The following is a 16,498-nucleotide window of genomic DNA, read 5'->3' on the forward strand; positions in this document are numbered from 1 at the left end:
ATCTTCGGTGATTTTTGTCACTGTTCTGAGGTTATACCCAAGGAATAACCTACACTAAAGCTGTGGCTAATATCAATTTGCTGGTTGATGTCCATTGATCATCATTAGATTTGTAGACATCTTGGTTGACAGCTTTTACTTTTAAGGTTACTAAGTGAGGTTTGGATAGAGGTATCCTAAGGAGATATTCTAAATTTATAAGACCACAGAGTACTCCCGCCACCCTAAGTAAAAATCTATTAACATCCTCAGCACTGATGAAAGTGCTTTTAAAAAAATCTGAATTGTAAAGTATAGGTAAAAAAACTAACCATTTTTAAAAAAAGGATTTTATTTATTTGACATACAGAGAGAGAGCGCACAAGCAGGGGGAGCAACAGGCAGAGGGAGAGGGAGAAGCAGGCTTTCTGCTGAGCAGGGAGCCTGATGCAGGGCTTGATCCAGGACCCTGGGATCATGACCTGAGCCAAAGGCAGACGCTTAACTGACTGAGCCATCCAGACACCCCCAAAATGAATTATTTTTCAAAGGCTTCCATTTCAGCCCATGATGAACTTGGGAGCTCCATCCATCCAAAACATCTTTAGCTTCCAAAGATCATGTGATTTCCATGCTTTAAAAAAAATAGGTGCATTAACTATGCATGTGTATATATTTTGTTATGAAGCAGATATATCAACAAAATGATATCAGTGGGTTTGGTGATTTGGAGTGTCTTTATCTGAGCCCCTCATAGATCAATGAAACCTAGTGTGAATGATTATTTCAGATGCAGAGAGTCTCTGATGTTAAACTATAAAAGATTCCCTGGAGGTACTGGTTAAAATGCATATTCCTAGGCTCACTCTCAGAGATTTACTCTCAGAGTAGCAGGTCAAAGTAGACCTCAGGAATCTACTTTTTTCTTTTTTTCTTTTTTTTTTTTAAGTGGACTCCACACCCAGCATTGAGCTCAGTGCAGGGCTTGAACTCAAGTTTATGAGATCAAGAGTTGGATGCTTAACTGGGCCACCCAAGTACCCCAGGAATGTGCTTTACAACAGGCTTCCAAGGTGTAGGGGTGCCTGACCCATAATTGTAGAAGTCCTGTCTCAATTAACCAGCTCACATCCACATTATGCCACTCGAAAGATTCAGCTACTTCCTAGTTCTTATTCTACACATGATCACACCAAATATCAATCCTGAAGAAGACATTCTTAGGATTACTTTTAAACAAAAGCATACCAGTGGTCAAAGTTCTTTAATCCCCCCACTCGAGGAAACTAGCTCAGAATTAAATGTTCGTAACTTCAATTCTGGTTCGTTTTCAGTAAAAATTTTGACAGAGAAGAGAGATAACTGCTATTGACCCTGGATTAGAGTATTAAGTAGCAATAAAAGACAGAGGTATTGTCTAGTTAAAGTTTGTAGTAACTAGGTTTCTAAAAAAAAATTCACTGGAAAAGTTTTTGAAAAAAACTTTCAAAACCAGAATTTTCATTGAATTAAAAAAAAAAGGTTTTTTTCCTTGCTTTTTTTTTTTTTTAATTGCTTCAGCTTCTCTTTTCCCCTTCTCATTTTAGCAGTGGGTATGGATTTTGGGGGAAAAAAGAGTTTCTAATGGGCAGAGGACACATATAAAGGGAGCAAAACAAACCTGGATGTTGTAAGAGAAAGTTTTCTTGTCAATAAAGCTAAGGTGCTGAAGCCCCATTGCTCTAGCCCCACACTGTCTGTCTGGTCCACAGTTGTCCTGAAAGACCATGGCATGGTGCCCTTCATCAAGATCTTCCTGGATGATGGGTGGTACCGGGAAGCCTCACTCAGCATCTTAGAGCAACTCTCACTCATCAATGCGGAGGAGTACATGAGCATCATTGTGGGCGCTCTGTGCTCGTCCACTCAAGGGGAGCTGCAGTTGAAACTGGACCTTCTACAGGTGATATCAGGTCTTCCTTTATGATGGGCTTTCCCATGGACAGGTAATAGATGATCGACATTTGCACAAGTGTTCACTCAGCCACTGCATTGTCCAGAGGGTAGTGCTAGCTGCTGTCACATAGAAATCCCACACCCTTAGTAGCCTGATACATTGGGAGTTTCTTTCCTATGTATTGTCCAATCAGTGATATAGGGAGGGGGTTGCTCTTCAGGGACAGCTGTTACCTGGGCATCTCATCCAGCTAGCAGACAAAGAAAGGAGCATGGAGAATTGCACTAGGTGGTTTGCAGGCCTGGAACTAGCACACGTTAGCTTCTGTCCAGCTTTCTTCGGGCACAACTCATTTGGATACAAAGAGTGCTGGCAAATGTAATTTGGCTGGGCAGCTACTTCACAGCAACACTATAAAGTGTGGACATGGAGTATGAATCAGCAGTGGCAAAGCAGCTGCCTTGTTTACTTGACCAACATTTAGTGAGTGTGTACCCACTAGCATCCTGATGCCGAGTGCCTGGGACACATAGCCATCTGGGAGCTCATAGACTAGAGCTCATAAGAAGTGAGCAATAATCGCAATACAGTGTGGTAATGCCCTGGAAGGTCCTGAGTGCAGGCTGCCTTGGGAGCAGAAGAGTAGGAGAGACCAGTCCTGCTGTGCTTGTTGAGGAAGGCTCTCAGAGGAGGGTGTTTGAGCTAGGAAGAGGATGTAAGGGGCAGGCAGAGACATGGCCACAGAGGACATAGTGGGAGGAGTAAAATCAGGGTGTTACCTTCGGGAAACAAAGATGAGTATAGGTTTTTGTTTTTGTAATATTGTTAATGTAATAATGTTAATGTAATATTGTTAACTGTGTCAAATAATCTTAACATGGTTAAAATGATAACAAATGTCATCACCACCGTCCCTTCTGCCTTACAATTTTGTTGTTCTTGCTTTTCCATTCCTTTTGTCTTTGTGGCCTTACACATTTTTAAAAATTTCCTTTTTTGGGGTCATATTCTGTTTAAGAGAAGAGCATATGTAAATACAAGTATCTCCCAGGGAGCTGACTTGGGGACCTCTCATCTATATGTGCAACACAACCCCACGCAAAGCACACGCTCATGTTTCAGTCATGGTCGTTGGTGAATTTTAAAAAATAGAGTTTGTCTGACTTCCAAAATTAAACCATCAGGCTTACTCAGCCATAACTATTTCTATACAACATCATTTTAACATTTAGAGAATTGTTCTTAGTTTCTTTTACCTACTTATTCTCTGCAAAGCCAGTCACTGTCATGTGATTCTCAGACACTTATGTTCCCATCATCACATGGCCTGAGCTTACATGCTTGGCATGGTTGAGTCATCATGAGAAGCCTATCCAAAAGTGACATGATGACCATAATTACTATGCATTTCACAGATGACAAGACTCAAAACAGTGATTCAGTTATAGAGCCAAAGAAATCAGTTTTACACGAAATAAAACTAGACTTATATGAAACAAAAAGTTAACTGTCTTTTGAAAGATACTAGAGTCTCTTGATTATGTGAGGTAAAGGGACTGAGGGACCATATGGGAGAGAGTAAGGGAGAGAGATATTAAGAATTAAAGGCAATTTACAGCCCAGAAAGACTTTAGCTTCATGTGGTCCTGTCTCAATGTTCCAGCATGGATATGTCCAGAAAGTATCTAATATATCAATTGTGAGTTGAACTTGAATTTAAGAATAATGACTTAAATCTAGGGATCTTCCTCTTTAGCCTGCTTTTTATTACATTTTTTCTCACATGTCTATCTTCAGCCTGATTCACATGAGCCTCATTCTGATAAGCAATAGAGAAGGCATAACCAAAGTAGTCAGGACTTTGGTTTCCTAGTGGATGAGTAATTGGAGTCCCCAGATATTTCTGATATTTTCATATCGAAAGTCAAACAGATCCACAGAGAGGAAAGTTTTGGCTTTACTTTGCTTGGAGAGAACAAGTGTTTCTGTGTCTGCTATAGAGTACTCTGCTTTGCTCATGAAAAGTTCATCTTATTTCCTCTGAAGCCCAGAGGCACCTTATTGGAGTGTCTGCCCTGGGTAATAAGACTGAATTTCTAGAATTAGCAATGTAAAGTCTTCATGGTGTTTTACAGATTCAATATCATTTCAGAACCACACTATCAAGGGATTAACACTGTGTAAACTTATTTAACAAAGTCATACCTTATGTTCAATGTACCATCTTCTCCCTGGCTGCCAAGTCACTGTTGAGTGGTTAGGGGGTGGCTCCTGGAGCTGCTAGGGCTCTCCTGGGACCAGGTCTATTGACACATTGTTCTTCCAGTGGGTGATGGGGAGACACGGGGTTGTTCTTGACCTGTCCACCACTGAGTCATGGGAGTGACTCTCCAGTGTTTGCTGGAGTCTGATATCTATATCTGCATTTGTTCTAAGTATCTTGGGAATCTGTAGGAACTTTAGAAACAAAGTTGTTAAATTAGCTCTTTCTGGCTGGATCTCCATTATTAGAAGTTGACTGTGGACTCTGCCCAAAGCACTGTGCCTGCAAAGTCAGATATAGGATGAGGGGGAAATGATGGAATGGGGTGACCTCAAAGGTATCCCCCGCCCACCAAAGGTTTGCCATCTCTGACATGCATTTATATCCAGGTGTGACCCTTACTCCCCTTCCCTGAGGCAGTTAGCCAAATGCTTTGGAGGAGAGAATTCCTCCAGAAACACCCAACTTCAGGCAGTTGTTTCTAAAATCCAGTGCTGCTTCCATATCAATGCGCAAGCACATGTGACTTCACCACCTAATCCTGGCAAATGATAATTGAGTTAAAGAATAATGTAAGCAAATGAATTTCCTCTCCACTGCCAGTGGGACTGTGATTGGGTTATGCACAAATTCAGATTGATTTGCTAATATACATTTAGCTGTTCACTCTGTGCTTAATCGCATTACCTCACGAGTCTTCCAGCATGACACATGGAAAATTATGAGGAATAACACATAATAGAATGTGAAATAAATCCTGTTAGCCCTAACATAGTTAGCGCTTTGCAGCAGACATCCATTTTATAGATTCAAGCTGGAGGAATACTAACTCAGAAACTATGACATGGTAACTGAGTTAAGGAGGAGAAAATGTGCTTAAAGTTGACCTTTCTTGAAATGTGTCAACCCTAGCCTGATTACTTTGACTTCAGCTGATTAAATTTACTCCCTTCCACAGACTTACAAGCCTTGGTGATGCATTATCATGCAAAGTTGAATGACAGTAATGGAGACCCTCCTCCTCGCCCCCCAGTTCCTGACAAACCATTTCCCGAAGTCGCACAGTATTTATTTTCCTTTATGATAGAAATGTTTCTCGTTAGTTGCTATGAAATTAAGCCTTTGTAATTGGATTTTGGACTCTTTACTTTATGACTCTGCAAATATGAAATTAACCCCATCCCAAGAAATAATAGAGCAGTCTAAGTTCTAATGAGATTACCCCCATTTTAGATAATGATTCTGAATTTAATAAATCAAACAAAGCAACAATTAAGGATAGCCATTTCTTTCTCCTCCCCCCCTCCCAATAGGAGGAAAAAGGAGCCACCTAGGAATTACAGGGGACAGACCCTCTGTGTGACACAGATCTTAAGAAAGACTTTCATTGGTTTGCTCTCTTTTAAAAATATCTGCTTTCAACACTCTTTGAATGACAGTCTTTTGAACCATTTCTGGTGTCAAATTGGATAATTGGAAGGTAGCTTCTTGAATATGAGGGGGGTTTGGTGGTCACCTAGTGTTCAGACAAGTGCCTGTAATTTGATTTGTTTTTTGATCATTCTCCCTTTTTCATATTTGTTTTGTCATATGTCCTTGTGATAAACAGCAGAGCTTCATTCAATCCATTTACCTCAAACAACCACCTAGTGGTTTTAGGAGCTACTTAAAGTACTTATGTAAATTTAAAGGGCTTAACACTAGAGCTTAAGATTTCCTGATGTCTTGGTGATTGATTTATTTTTCATGGCACAAGTCACAAGGTCAGATGCAAACAATGCAATGCATGCTGTACCATATATCAGCGTTCGTCCTTTCACATGGATTATCAGTTGGTGGAAAGAGCCCAGCACCACCACACATACTTCAAGGTTAGAATATGTTTCTAACTTGGAAGAAAATATTCTGTTGGGAGTTGAGTTGCTCACACAAGGCAGGCACAGTTGTAGCAGATCTACGTGTGGCTTGTCTTAGCCCTGGAATCCCATGGGTGGGGTATAGGGGGAGGCTGCTGCAATGATGCTGTCTACACAGAGAAAGGCCCTGCTTGTCTAGAAGGCTTAGTGTTGCTATACCATGAGACTCACACTCACTGAGCATCACTCTTCTGGAGAACCTGCTTTAACAGTCTACAGCTTCTTTTAAGGACCTGCCTATAAAGTCAACTCGACCTTGCCCAGTTTTTGAGCCAAATTCAGAAGTAGTTGGGCCATATCTTTTCCCTTCCTCCTTCCCTCCCTCCCTCCCTCCCTCCCTCCCTCCCTTCCTTCCTTCCTTCCTTCCTTCCCCCTCCCTCCAAAACATTTGTCAAATACCTAGTGTATGCCACATGCTGTACTCAATGAATGACTCGTTGTAAGTGCTCAATAAATGTTTGAGTTTAGAAGGAAATAAAAGTTTGTCTAGTAATATCACAGTGATCTGGAGAAGGTAAATTCTACTATGTATGCTATGAATAGCTTCAACTCCACACACAGTCTATTCTATATGCTATAGTTATGTTTCCTTCCATTAAATGTTTCCCTTCCCTACTTTAATTCCTTATACCAGCTATTAAGTAGATTCATTTTATTATCTTTCTTCATTTAACAGAGGTACTCATGTTTGCACAGAGAGGGAGATAATGACAAGCTACTTTATCTAGATTTCATTGTGAGTCTTCTTTACAATATAAGAGATGGTTCATCTCACTCATTCAGCAAATATTTATTAAGTGTGTGCTACATTCCATGGCAGTGAGTTGCCTGATTTCACAGAGCTTCCGTCCAGTGGAAGGCTGAGGCATCTCTCAAGTAACTTTATGACAGTGTGAAGAGAGTATGGTTCAACAAATGAGAGGGGTCTGTGTGAGCACTCAGCCTGGGGTGAGTATAAGCCAGTGGTCAAAGAAAGCTTTTTGGAGGGAGAGGCATGGAAGTTAAGATCCAAAGGAGGCAACCAACCCCATAACTTAGCATAGGCTTTGACAGCAGTCATTTGAAAGGAGGCACCGAGGGGCAACCTGAAATTAAAAGGAAGAGGACAACATGGACATCCCAGTGTTTCAGAATTACCCTCAGGTAGCTCACTGTTCCCACAACTTGAATAGGAAAGAGCATGTGCAATCCTTTGACAGGGGTGTGCCTGGAGCTTGGTGTTAACAAGCTGCCTCCTGGGTTTTCCTCATTTTTATCCTGTTGGTGTTTCAGTCTCTGCTCAGGATCCTGGAGACCCCCAAAGGCCGCGCTGCTTTCAGAGTGTCCAGTGGTTTCAATGGACTCCTGTCTCTGCTCTCTGACCTGGAGGGGTCTCTTCAGGAGCCCCCGCTGCAGACGTGGGGGATGGTGGCCCCCAGCCAAACCCTGGATCTGGTCCTGCACACCCTCTGTGCCTTGTCTGCGGCCTTGTACCTAGACCCTGTCAACAGTGACTTCTTCAAGAAGAATGGGCTTTTTGAGAAGCTGGCTGAGGACCTCTGTTTGCTGGGCTGTTTTGGAGCCCAGGAGGAAGAAGAAGCCCCTCTACCCTCCAGGGTGGACACAAAGGCCAGGCCATTTGCTGATTTGCTGAGTATGGCCTTTACTTCTGCCAGCCCACTCCCACGCAAGATACAGAGCTGCCTCCAGATCCTCAGCTTCCTGGACAGCATGGTCGATGGCACCCTCCACCTGCGCAGAGACCTGAAGGGGTCCCCAAGGGCTGGGAAGGACCCAGTTGTGAATGCCCAGAAGGAAGATGCTGGCAGTGACCCTCAAGGCAACGTTAAGCGGTGGCCAGACCTGGAGGAGAGGTAGAGCTTTGGGGCCTGTTTTGTAATCGGGTCATCAGTGTATTCCTGTCTCCTGTTTTCTCCCAAATAGTGCATGTGTAGTGGGTAGGAAGCCTAGATCTATAGACTAGATGTCCCATGACTTTCTTTCCTCTTAAATTGAGTTAACTTCGACTCCAATCTTCCCTGCCTTGGGAGCTGGCTGAGAACCAGTCTGAGTCAATATGTGGTTGGAGGATGCTGTTGAGTTACATAAGAACCAGGGGGGTTCCCAGATCTTGGAAACCAAGGGCACAACTGTGCCGATAAGCTTACTTTCTCCTTTGGCATCTTTGCTACGGCTCCTGGGAGACTTGCTGCCTGTGCCCAGCCTCCTTGGTGTGCTGGCAGCCTTTCTTTGCCTTTGGGAGTCTTTTCTTACCCACTGCCCCCACCCTTATTCCTGCACTGCCAGGCGGTGGGATGAGGTCCTTTGACTCACAGTGTCCTTCACCATCCCTGGTTCTTCCTCTTTCTTCTTGCTGCTTCCACTTTTTGTAGCAAAGACAATCATCTCCTCTTACCCATCTCCTCCAAAAGCCCAGACTTTTGTAAACAATGCTTTACCTTCATTCCTGTGAGGCAGACTTTCACTAAAGCAAGAGAGCACAAAGAATACTCCTCCTCCTTTGGAGTGGCAGGGGAAGAAAATAAAAGAACAGAACAGGAATAGTGGGTGATCTTTTTTATTTCCCTAAGGTAGCAGTGAAAAAATACAAGTTAATATTACAATAACCTATCCTGCCTACCATCTCTCCACACCATCTGATATTTTCCACCACAGGACACCCTTCTGAAAGACATTGAACATTTTTATCCAAAGACATTGGATTGGCCAGACTTCAGTGTTGGGGTTGGTGGTGGAGGGGGACAGATGCCAAATCTCCAACTACTAGATAATCGTATCATTATTCTTGTTTCTCCAGCTAATTCACTAAATTAATTGGTTTTCTAATCTTGCATTTGTGCAGATTAGAAACTTGCTCACAACGTATTTATTGCTGGCTTTGATTTGCTAGTTTTTTAAAAGGACTTTTGCTCGTGAGAAAGTTTGGCCTTTCACTCTCCTTGACTTTTTTTTTTTTTTTGAATGTTGCAAAACAAGAATTTGTTCTTGTTCCAAAAGCTATACTTTTCCAAATATATCATGTGGCTCTTGGCTATTTTTACTATCAAGTTTATAGTAGCCGTATAATGCGAGTTGGGCAGTGTTGTCTCTTCTATTCTTTGCTATTTTTTATTTTCTAGTAGTCCCACTTCTTATTTTGATTTTTCTCTTGTCTTCTTACACCAGTTTATGTAAATAAAGGTTACTATTTATATTCCTTAGCTTTCTGATAGAATGTGCCAGTAAAAAAAAAACCAAAAAAACAAAAAAAAAACCTCATAAGATCAATGTTTTCTTGTAAGAAGATTTATTTTTGGGAGAATAAATTTGTATTTCTTCTTGAATCACTCTTAGTAATTTTCCTAGTTCATTTTCCCACTCCAAGTTTCAATTTACTGGCATACAGCTGTTCACAATATCCTTTTAACATTTTGCTCCTATATGATCGTTGTGTCTTTTCTCTCCCCTTGCTCCTTAGCACCCCACCATTCTTGACGGAGTTTTGCTTATCAATATGTCCCATGAGCCAACTTTCAGCTTGCCCTATCTCTCATACAGACATTTCTATTTCTGTTTCCATTCATTTCTTCTTATTATATCCTCTACTTTGGGTTTGTTCTGGTCTTCTTTCAATTTAATTGATTAGGAGACTCGTTTTCACTTTTCTTTTTAAATGCAAATTTCCCTGTCACTTTACTTTAGCTATATCACACAAGTTTCATAGAAAATACAAAATAGCACATTCAATATTATTTTTTTTTGTTTTTTTCATTCAATATTATTTAGTCCTAAATATTTTCATTTCCTTTGTGATTATAGTTTGATTCTTGAATCTTATTTGAATTGTGAATTTCCAAAATTACAGAGTATTTTTGGTGATTTTTTTGTTGCTTTGAGTTCTAATTTTATCACCATGAGAGAAGGTGGGCTGTATGATGGTCATCCTTTGAAATTAGTTAAGCTTGATTCTGTGGCCTCCAATGTGATAAATCTTCATAAGTGTTCTGTGTGTGCTTGAAAAGAATGCATTTCTTCTGATTGTTATACTCAATGTTCTATTTATATCTTTTAGGTTAAGTTTGTCTATTGTCTTCTTTAAATTTTCAGATTATTTAATCTGCTCTTGACACATCAGTTACTAAGATATGTTAGATATTTTTCATTATAAAGATAGATTTGTCAATTTCTGTTCATTTTTCCTTACCTCTATCTGAGGCTATTAGAATCACACATACTTACAATTTTTATATTATCTCATGAAATCAAAATTTGTCATCTTATGTGGTGATCTTCTTTATCTTCAATAATATGTTTTGCCATAAAAATAATTTTATCTAATCAGAAAAAGCTACACCACTTTCTTTGGTTAGTACATGCCTGGAATTTTTTTTAAAAATTCTTTTGTTTCCAGCTTTTAATGTCCTAATGTTTTAATTTTTTTTTTTTTTTTTTGTAAACAGTAAAGAGATAGTTTGTTTTGCTTTATTTTGTCATTTAACCCAGTGTGTATTTGTTGGTTACTGAAGCATGTACTTTGTTTACATTTTTATAATTTTTAATATGTTTGGGATGGTTTCTACTTTACTGTTTTGTATTTTCTACTTGTCCTACTTTTTCTTTTGATTTTTTCCTTGTCTTCTTTTGAATTATTAGAATTTTAATTTTTTAATTTAATTTTTCCTATCGACTAATTTGGATCTTATACTCTCTATTAGTCTTTCAGTGGTTACCCTAAAGTAGTTTAAAGTCATCTTCATAATGTTTACCTGTTTACTGTTTACTATCACTGTTTATCCTCTTTTCAATAGATATATATATGTATACAATATAACTCCTAAATGTATACTTATATTTCTAATGTATATATTACTGTTGTCCAATATTAATTTTGGGCATTCAGCAATCTGATCTAAATCTAATTTTAGTTAATCTTTCCCCTAAGGTATTTATTCACGTATTTTTTCATTGAGGTATAACATTGTATTGCTTTCAGGTATAAAACTTAGTGATTCAATATTTGTATATATTGTAAAATGGTGACCGCTAAAAGCCTAGTTAATAAAACCCATCACCATACTAGTTCCAATTTCTTTTCTTGTAGTAAGAGCTTTTAAGATTTATTCTCTTTGCAACTTTCAGATATGCAGTATAGTATTATTAACTATAGTCACCATGTTGTATCTTATGTTTTCATGGCTTATTTATTTTAAAATTGGAAATTTATACTTCTTTGACTCCCTTCACTTTTTTGGCCAACTACCCTATCCCCTGCTTCTGGCAACCACCAATCTATTCTCTGTATCTATGAGTTCTTTTTTTAGATTCCACATGTAAGTCAGATCATATGGTATTTGTCTTTCTCTGAATTATTTCACTTAGCATAATGCCCTTCAGGTCCATCCATGTTGTCACAAATGGCAAGATTTCCTTCTTTTTATGGCTGAATAATATTCCATTGTGTGTATATACCACATCTTTATCCATCCATTCATTGACGGTCACTTAGGTTTTCTTTTGTATCTTGGCTATTGTAAATAATGCTGCAATAAACATAGGGGTACATGTATCTTTTCAAGTTGGTGTTTTCATTTTCCTCAGATAAATACCCAGAAGTAGAATTACTGGATCATATAGTAGCTCTATTTTTAATTTTTTGGGGGAACCTGCATATTGTTTTCCATAATGGCTGCACCAATTTACATTTCCACCAATAGTGTTCCTCAACAACATTTGTTATTTCTTGTCTTTTTAATGATAGCCATTCTACCAGGTGTTGAGGTGGTATCTCATTGTGGTTTTGGTTTGCATTTTCTTAATGATTAGTGCTATAAAGCACCTGTTCATCACCTACTTTGGAAAGATGTCTCTTCAGATGTTCTGCCCATTTTTGATTGTATTTTTTTGGTTTTGAGTTGTATGAGCTCTTTATTTATTTTGAGTATTATCATAAATGCAATTTACAAATATTTTCTCCCATTCCATAGGTTGCCTTTTCATTTCACTGATGGTTTCCTTTGCTGTAGAAGCTTTTTAATTTGATGTAGTTCTACTGGTTCATTTTTGCTTTTGTTGCTTTTGCTTTTTGCATCAAATCTGTAAAATCATTGCCCAGACCTATGTCAAGGAATTCACCTCCTGTGTTTTCTTCTGGGAGCTTTGTGATTTCAGGTTTTATTTTCACATCAAGTCTTTAATGCATTTTTGGTTAATTTTTGTGTACAGTGTAAGACAGCGGTCCAGTTTCATCTTTTTGCAGGTGATTGTCTAGGTTTTTCTCAGCACCACTAAATAAAAAGACTGTCCTTTCCTTACTGTGTAGTCTTAATTCTTTGTTGTAAATTAATTGATCATATATATGTGGGTTGATCTGATCTCTCTATTCTGTTCCATTGTATCTTTTGCCAATGCCATACTATTTTGATTACTTTCTGCAATATCATCGAAAATCAGGGAGCATGATGCCTCCTACTTTGTTCTTCCTTCTCAAGGTTGTGACATTTCTCACTGCAGTGATTCCACAGTTGCACTTTGCAAGCCAGGCCATGACCAGATTTCAGGCACCTCTCTTCTTGCTTTGTCTTGGGGAGAATTCCTTTTCTGAGGCTCCCTGATCACTCTATTCTGGGGAAAGGTGTCCTTGAGGAGGCCTGTACCCTGGCCACCTGGATAGCATGCAGAACACCTTGGAATCTCAGCATTGATCTTATTTTACCAGCTTGTGGAGGGCAGGGAATATACTTGTCAGTAGCAAAAGATATCAGAAAGTGGTATTGAGTGATGAGAAACAATTGTCATTTTTTTTGGAATGTCTCTGGGAGCTAAGCACTAAATACTTATATTCATTTAATGCTTTCCCAGTCCTAGAACTTTACTACTAAAGAAACCAAGGCTAAGAAAAGATAAGTAACATGGTCAAAGTCACACATTTAGTAAGTAAGCAATAGAACCAGATTCTGATTCCAGGTCTTTTTCCAAAACCTGTGTGTGTGTATGTGTATGTGTGTGTGTGCATGTTGTTCCTGCTTCTCCTGGAAACTCTCACAATAATGGTGATGATTTTCCAAATGTTCTGACACAATAGCTTACAGTTTAAAATTGTTCTTTAACCTATAGACAGCATTAGCCTGAATTCTTTACAGATGAATCCTGTGTCAGATGTCATCTTGGTTTCATGATGAGTAATTTTTAAATGTGTAAGAATCAGATTTCGTAAATAGAGCAATTTTTTCCTCATTAAAAGAAAACATCACCCCTGGCCTTTCCTAATGGTTAGAGAAGTGAAATCCTAGCCTCTCATGGGAGAATCTGAGGGGTAAAGGCAGGATGGTGGCCTGGGCATGGGGGACACAGTGTTCATCCTTGCTCACCAAGAACACCTGGCCTCTTCTTGGACAAGTGACTTGGCTCAGTCCTATTTGTGCAAAGTAGGCTTTGCTCTCCAGGGAGGAGGAGCAGAGGCTGTGGGCCTTGGACTCAGGCTGAATGCTCTATGTCTTAGTGACCATGTTCCTTGGGCTTTATCTCTCTGAGCTTCGATTTCCTGATTTGAAGGCAGTGGTAATGAAAGTATCCACTTTGAGGGCTGTTGTGAGGTGAGGGCTGAGATGATAATGGTGCTAGTCGACATGATCACAGCTGCTGTCCACCAAGTACTAGGATGCCAGTTGGTATGCTCAGCTCTCCACAAGCATGAGTTGGTTTAATTCATGTAACAACTATGTTATTACTTAAAAGTAACATTGTAAAAAAAATAAAAAATAAAAAAATAAAAGTAAAAAAATAAAAGTAACATTGTTCACAGAAGCTATATATATATATATTTGGTCTATTGGCTTCTTTCACTTAGCATAACGTTTTCAAAGTTCATTCCCAATGTATCATATATATGAGTACTTAATTTCTTTGTTATGTGTGAGCAATCATCTCATTGTATGTATACTCCATGATTTGTTTATACATTCATCTGCTGATGGACATTTGGCTTGTTTCCACCTTTCGGCTATTGTAAATAGTGCTTCTGTGAACATGTGTGTAGTATATTTATTTGAATATTTGCAGGTTTTTTTCTGTAAATATGTAGGAGTAGAATTGCTGTATCAGATGATAGTTCTATGTTTAATTTTTTGAGGAACCACCAAACAATCTTCCATGGTAGCTGAACAAATTTTATTTTTACCGGAAATATATGAGAGTTCCAATTTCTCCAGATGCTTACTAATACTTATTTTCCCTTTAAAAAGTTATAGCCATCATAATGAGTGGGAAGTGGAATCTCACTGTGGTTTTGATTTACCTTTCTCTAATGGCTAATGATGTTGAGTATCTTCATGTACTTGTTGGCCATTTAGATATCTTCTTTGAAGAAATATCTATTCAAGTCCTTTGCTCATTTTTAAATTGGATTGTTTCTCTTTTTGTTGCTTAGCTGTATAATTTCTTTGTATGTTATGGATAAAAGACACTTACCAGATATATGATTTGCAAATATTCTCTCCTATTCTGTTAGTTGTTCTTTCACAGTCTTAGTAATTATGCATAAAAGCTTTTCATTTTGATGAAATCTATTTTATCTATTTTTTCTTTTGTTGCTCATGCTTTTGGTGTCATATGTAGAAATCATTGCCAAATCCTAAGTCATGAAGGTTTACCTCTATAAGTTTTATGGTTTTGGCTCTTATGTTTAGGTCATTGATTTATTACATGGTGTGGGGCCAGGTTCAACTTCATTCTTTTGCATGTGGCTATGTACTTCTCTCAGCACCATGTATTGGTGAGTCTATTCTTTCCCTGCTGAGTGGTCTTAGCATCCTCGTTGAGGACTCTCATTCTATTTCATTGGACTATTACCCCTTGATGTGTCTGTCCTCAAGCCAGTACCATACTGTTTTGATTACTGTAGTGTTGTAGTAAGCTTTGAACTCAGGAAGTATAAGTATGAGTAGTCCAATTTTGTTCTTCTTTTTAAATATTATTTTGGTTACTTAGAATGCCTTGCAATTCTGTATGAATTTGAGGACCATATTTTATCACTGAGTATGTTAGCTATGGTCTTTTCGTAAATGTCCTTTGTCATGTTGAGGAAGTTCCTATCAATTCCTAGTTTTCTGAGTATTTCTATCATGAGAGAATATTTCTTTCTGAGTATTGGATATTGTCAGATACTTTTTTCTGCATCAGTTTAGGCAATCCTTTGTTTTTTTTTTCCTTTGTCTGCTAACATGGTGTATTACATTGACTGATTTTCTTATGTTGAATCACTCATACTCTTGTATTCCTGGGATAAACCCCACTTGATCATAATGTAAGATTCTTTAAATATGCTGGATTTGGCTTACTAGTATGTTGTTGAGGACTTTTGTATGTATATTCATTAGGAATATTGTCTGTAGTCTTATTTTTTTCCCTCTTTGTGTAGCTTCAGTATCTAGGCAGTAATATAGGCTTCCTTACTGTTCCCTGAATATGCTGGACATACTCCCACCATAGGGCCTTTTGCACTGACTGTTCCCTTTGCTTGAAATGCTTTTCCCTTGGACATCTACCTCCCTCTTTTAAGTCTACCCAAATGTCACCTTATCAAGGAGGTCAACTGCCATCCAAATTAAAATTGCAAATTCTTTCCTCCTCCACCCTAGCATTCTTTATTCTTTCTCTGCTTTAATTTTTTCTTGCAATGGCACTTACATAATATATAATTTACTTATTCAGGGTAATATTATATTGATATATTATACTATATTATAATAATGTAGTATGTATTATATACAAGTAATGTACATATTTATTATGTTTGTCTTTATTGTCTATACTCCTCTCACATCCTAGATATGGGTTTCAGTTCATTTAAATTGTAGATGTATCAAAAATGCCTGGTAAATAGGTCAGTAAATATTTGTTCAGTTAAGTTGAATAAATCAACATCAATGCTTTTACTCCTGGCATCTTAGCCATCCTTTTAAGGCTGGTGATGCTAAGCACAATCTGACCATGGGTTGTAGGAATAGCACTATGGGCATGATGTTTGAAAATCAGGTGTTTGTAACTTGGGATTAGATTTGTGGGATTTTTGTGTGTTTGTTTTTATTTTTATTATTAATTTTTGAATTTATATGCAGTAAAAGTCCCCCCCCCCCTTCTTTTTGCTGTAAGGTTCTATGCGTTGTCATTCATTTAATTTAGAGCCATGTGACCACCACCACAATCAAGATACAGAATAGTCCCATCACTTCGTAGTTCCTGAATGTTGCCCCTTGATAGTGAAATCCTTTCTTTACCCCTAAGCTTTGGCAACCACAGATGTACGTTTATAGTTTTGTCTTTTCCAGAATAACACATAAATTCAGGTATACAATATGTAATCTTTTGAGGCTAGTTTTTTCCATTCAGCATAGGCCTTTGAGAGCTAACCAATTTGTTGTATGAGCT

The 16,498-nt window shown here is 38.4% G+C and overlaps 1 protein-coding gene across 9 annotated transcripts in view; it reads left to right on the plus strand.

The window, feature by feature from the left end:
- WDFY4 (WDFY family member 4) overlaps positions 1–16,498 on the plus strand; it is a 285,745-nt gene that overhangs the window by 43,358 nt on the left and 225,889 nt on the right. For all 9 annotated transcript variants that reach the window (XR_004810035.2, XR_004810033.2, XR_004810034.2 and 6 more), the window contains 2 exons: positions 1,731–1,921; positions 7,367–7,947. Coding sequence is in view for 6 of the 9 variants with exons in the window: in XM_025466322.3 (XP_025322107.1) it covers positions 1,731–1,921; positions 7,367–7,947 (772 nt within the window). In the remaining 3 variants the exon portion in view is untranslated. The remainder of the gene's footprint in view (positions 1–1,730; positions 1,922–7,366; positions 7,948–16,498) is intronic.

The sequence above is a fragment of the Canis lupus genome, chromosome 28, assembly GCF_003254725.2.
Source record: "Canis lupus dingo isolate Sandy chromosome 28, ASM325472v2, whole genome shotgun sequence".
NCBI lineage: Eukaryota > Metazoa > Chordata > Mammalia > Carnivora > Canidae > Canis > Canis lupus.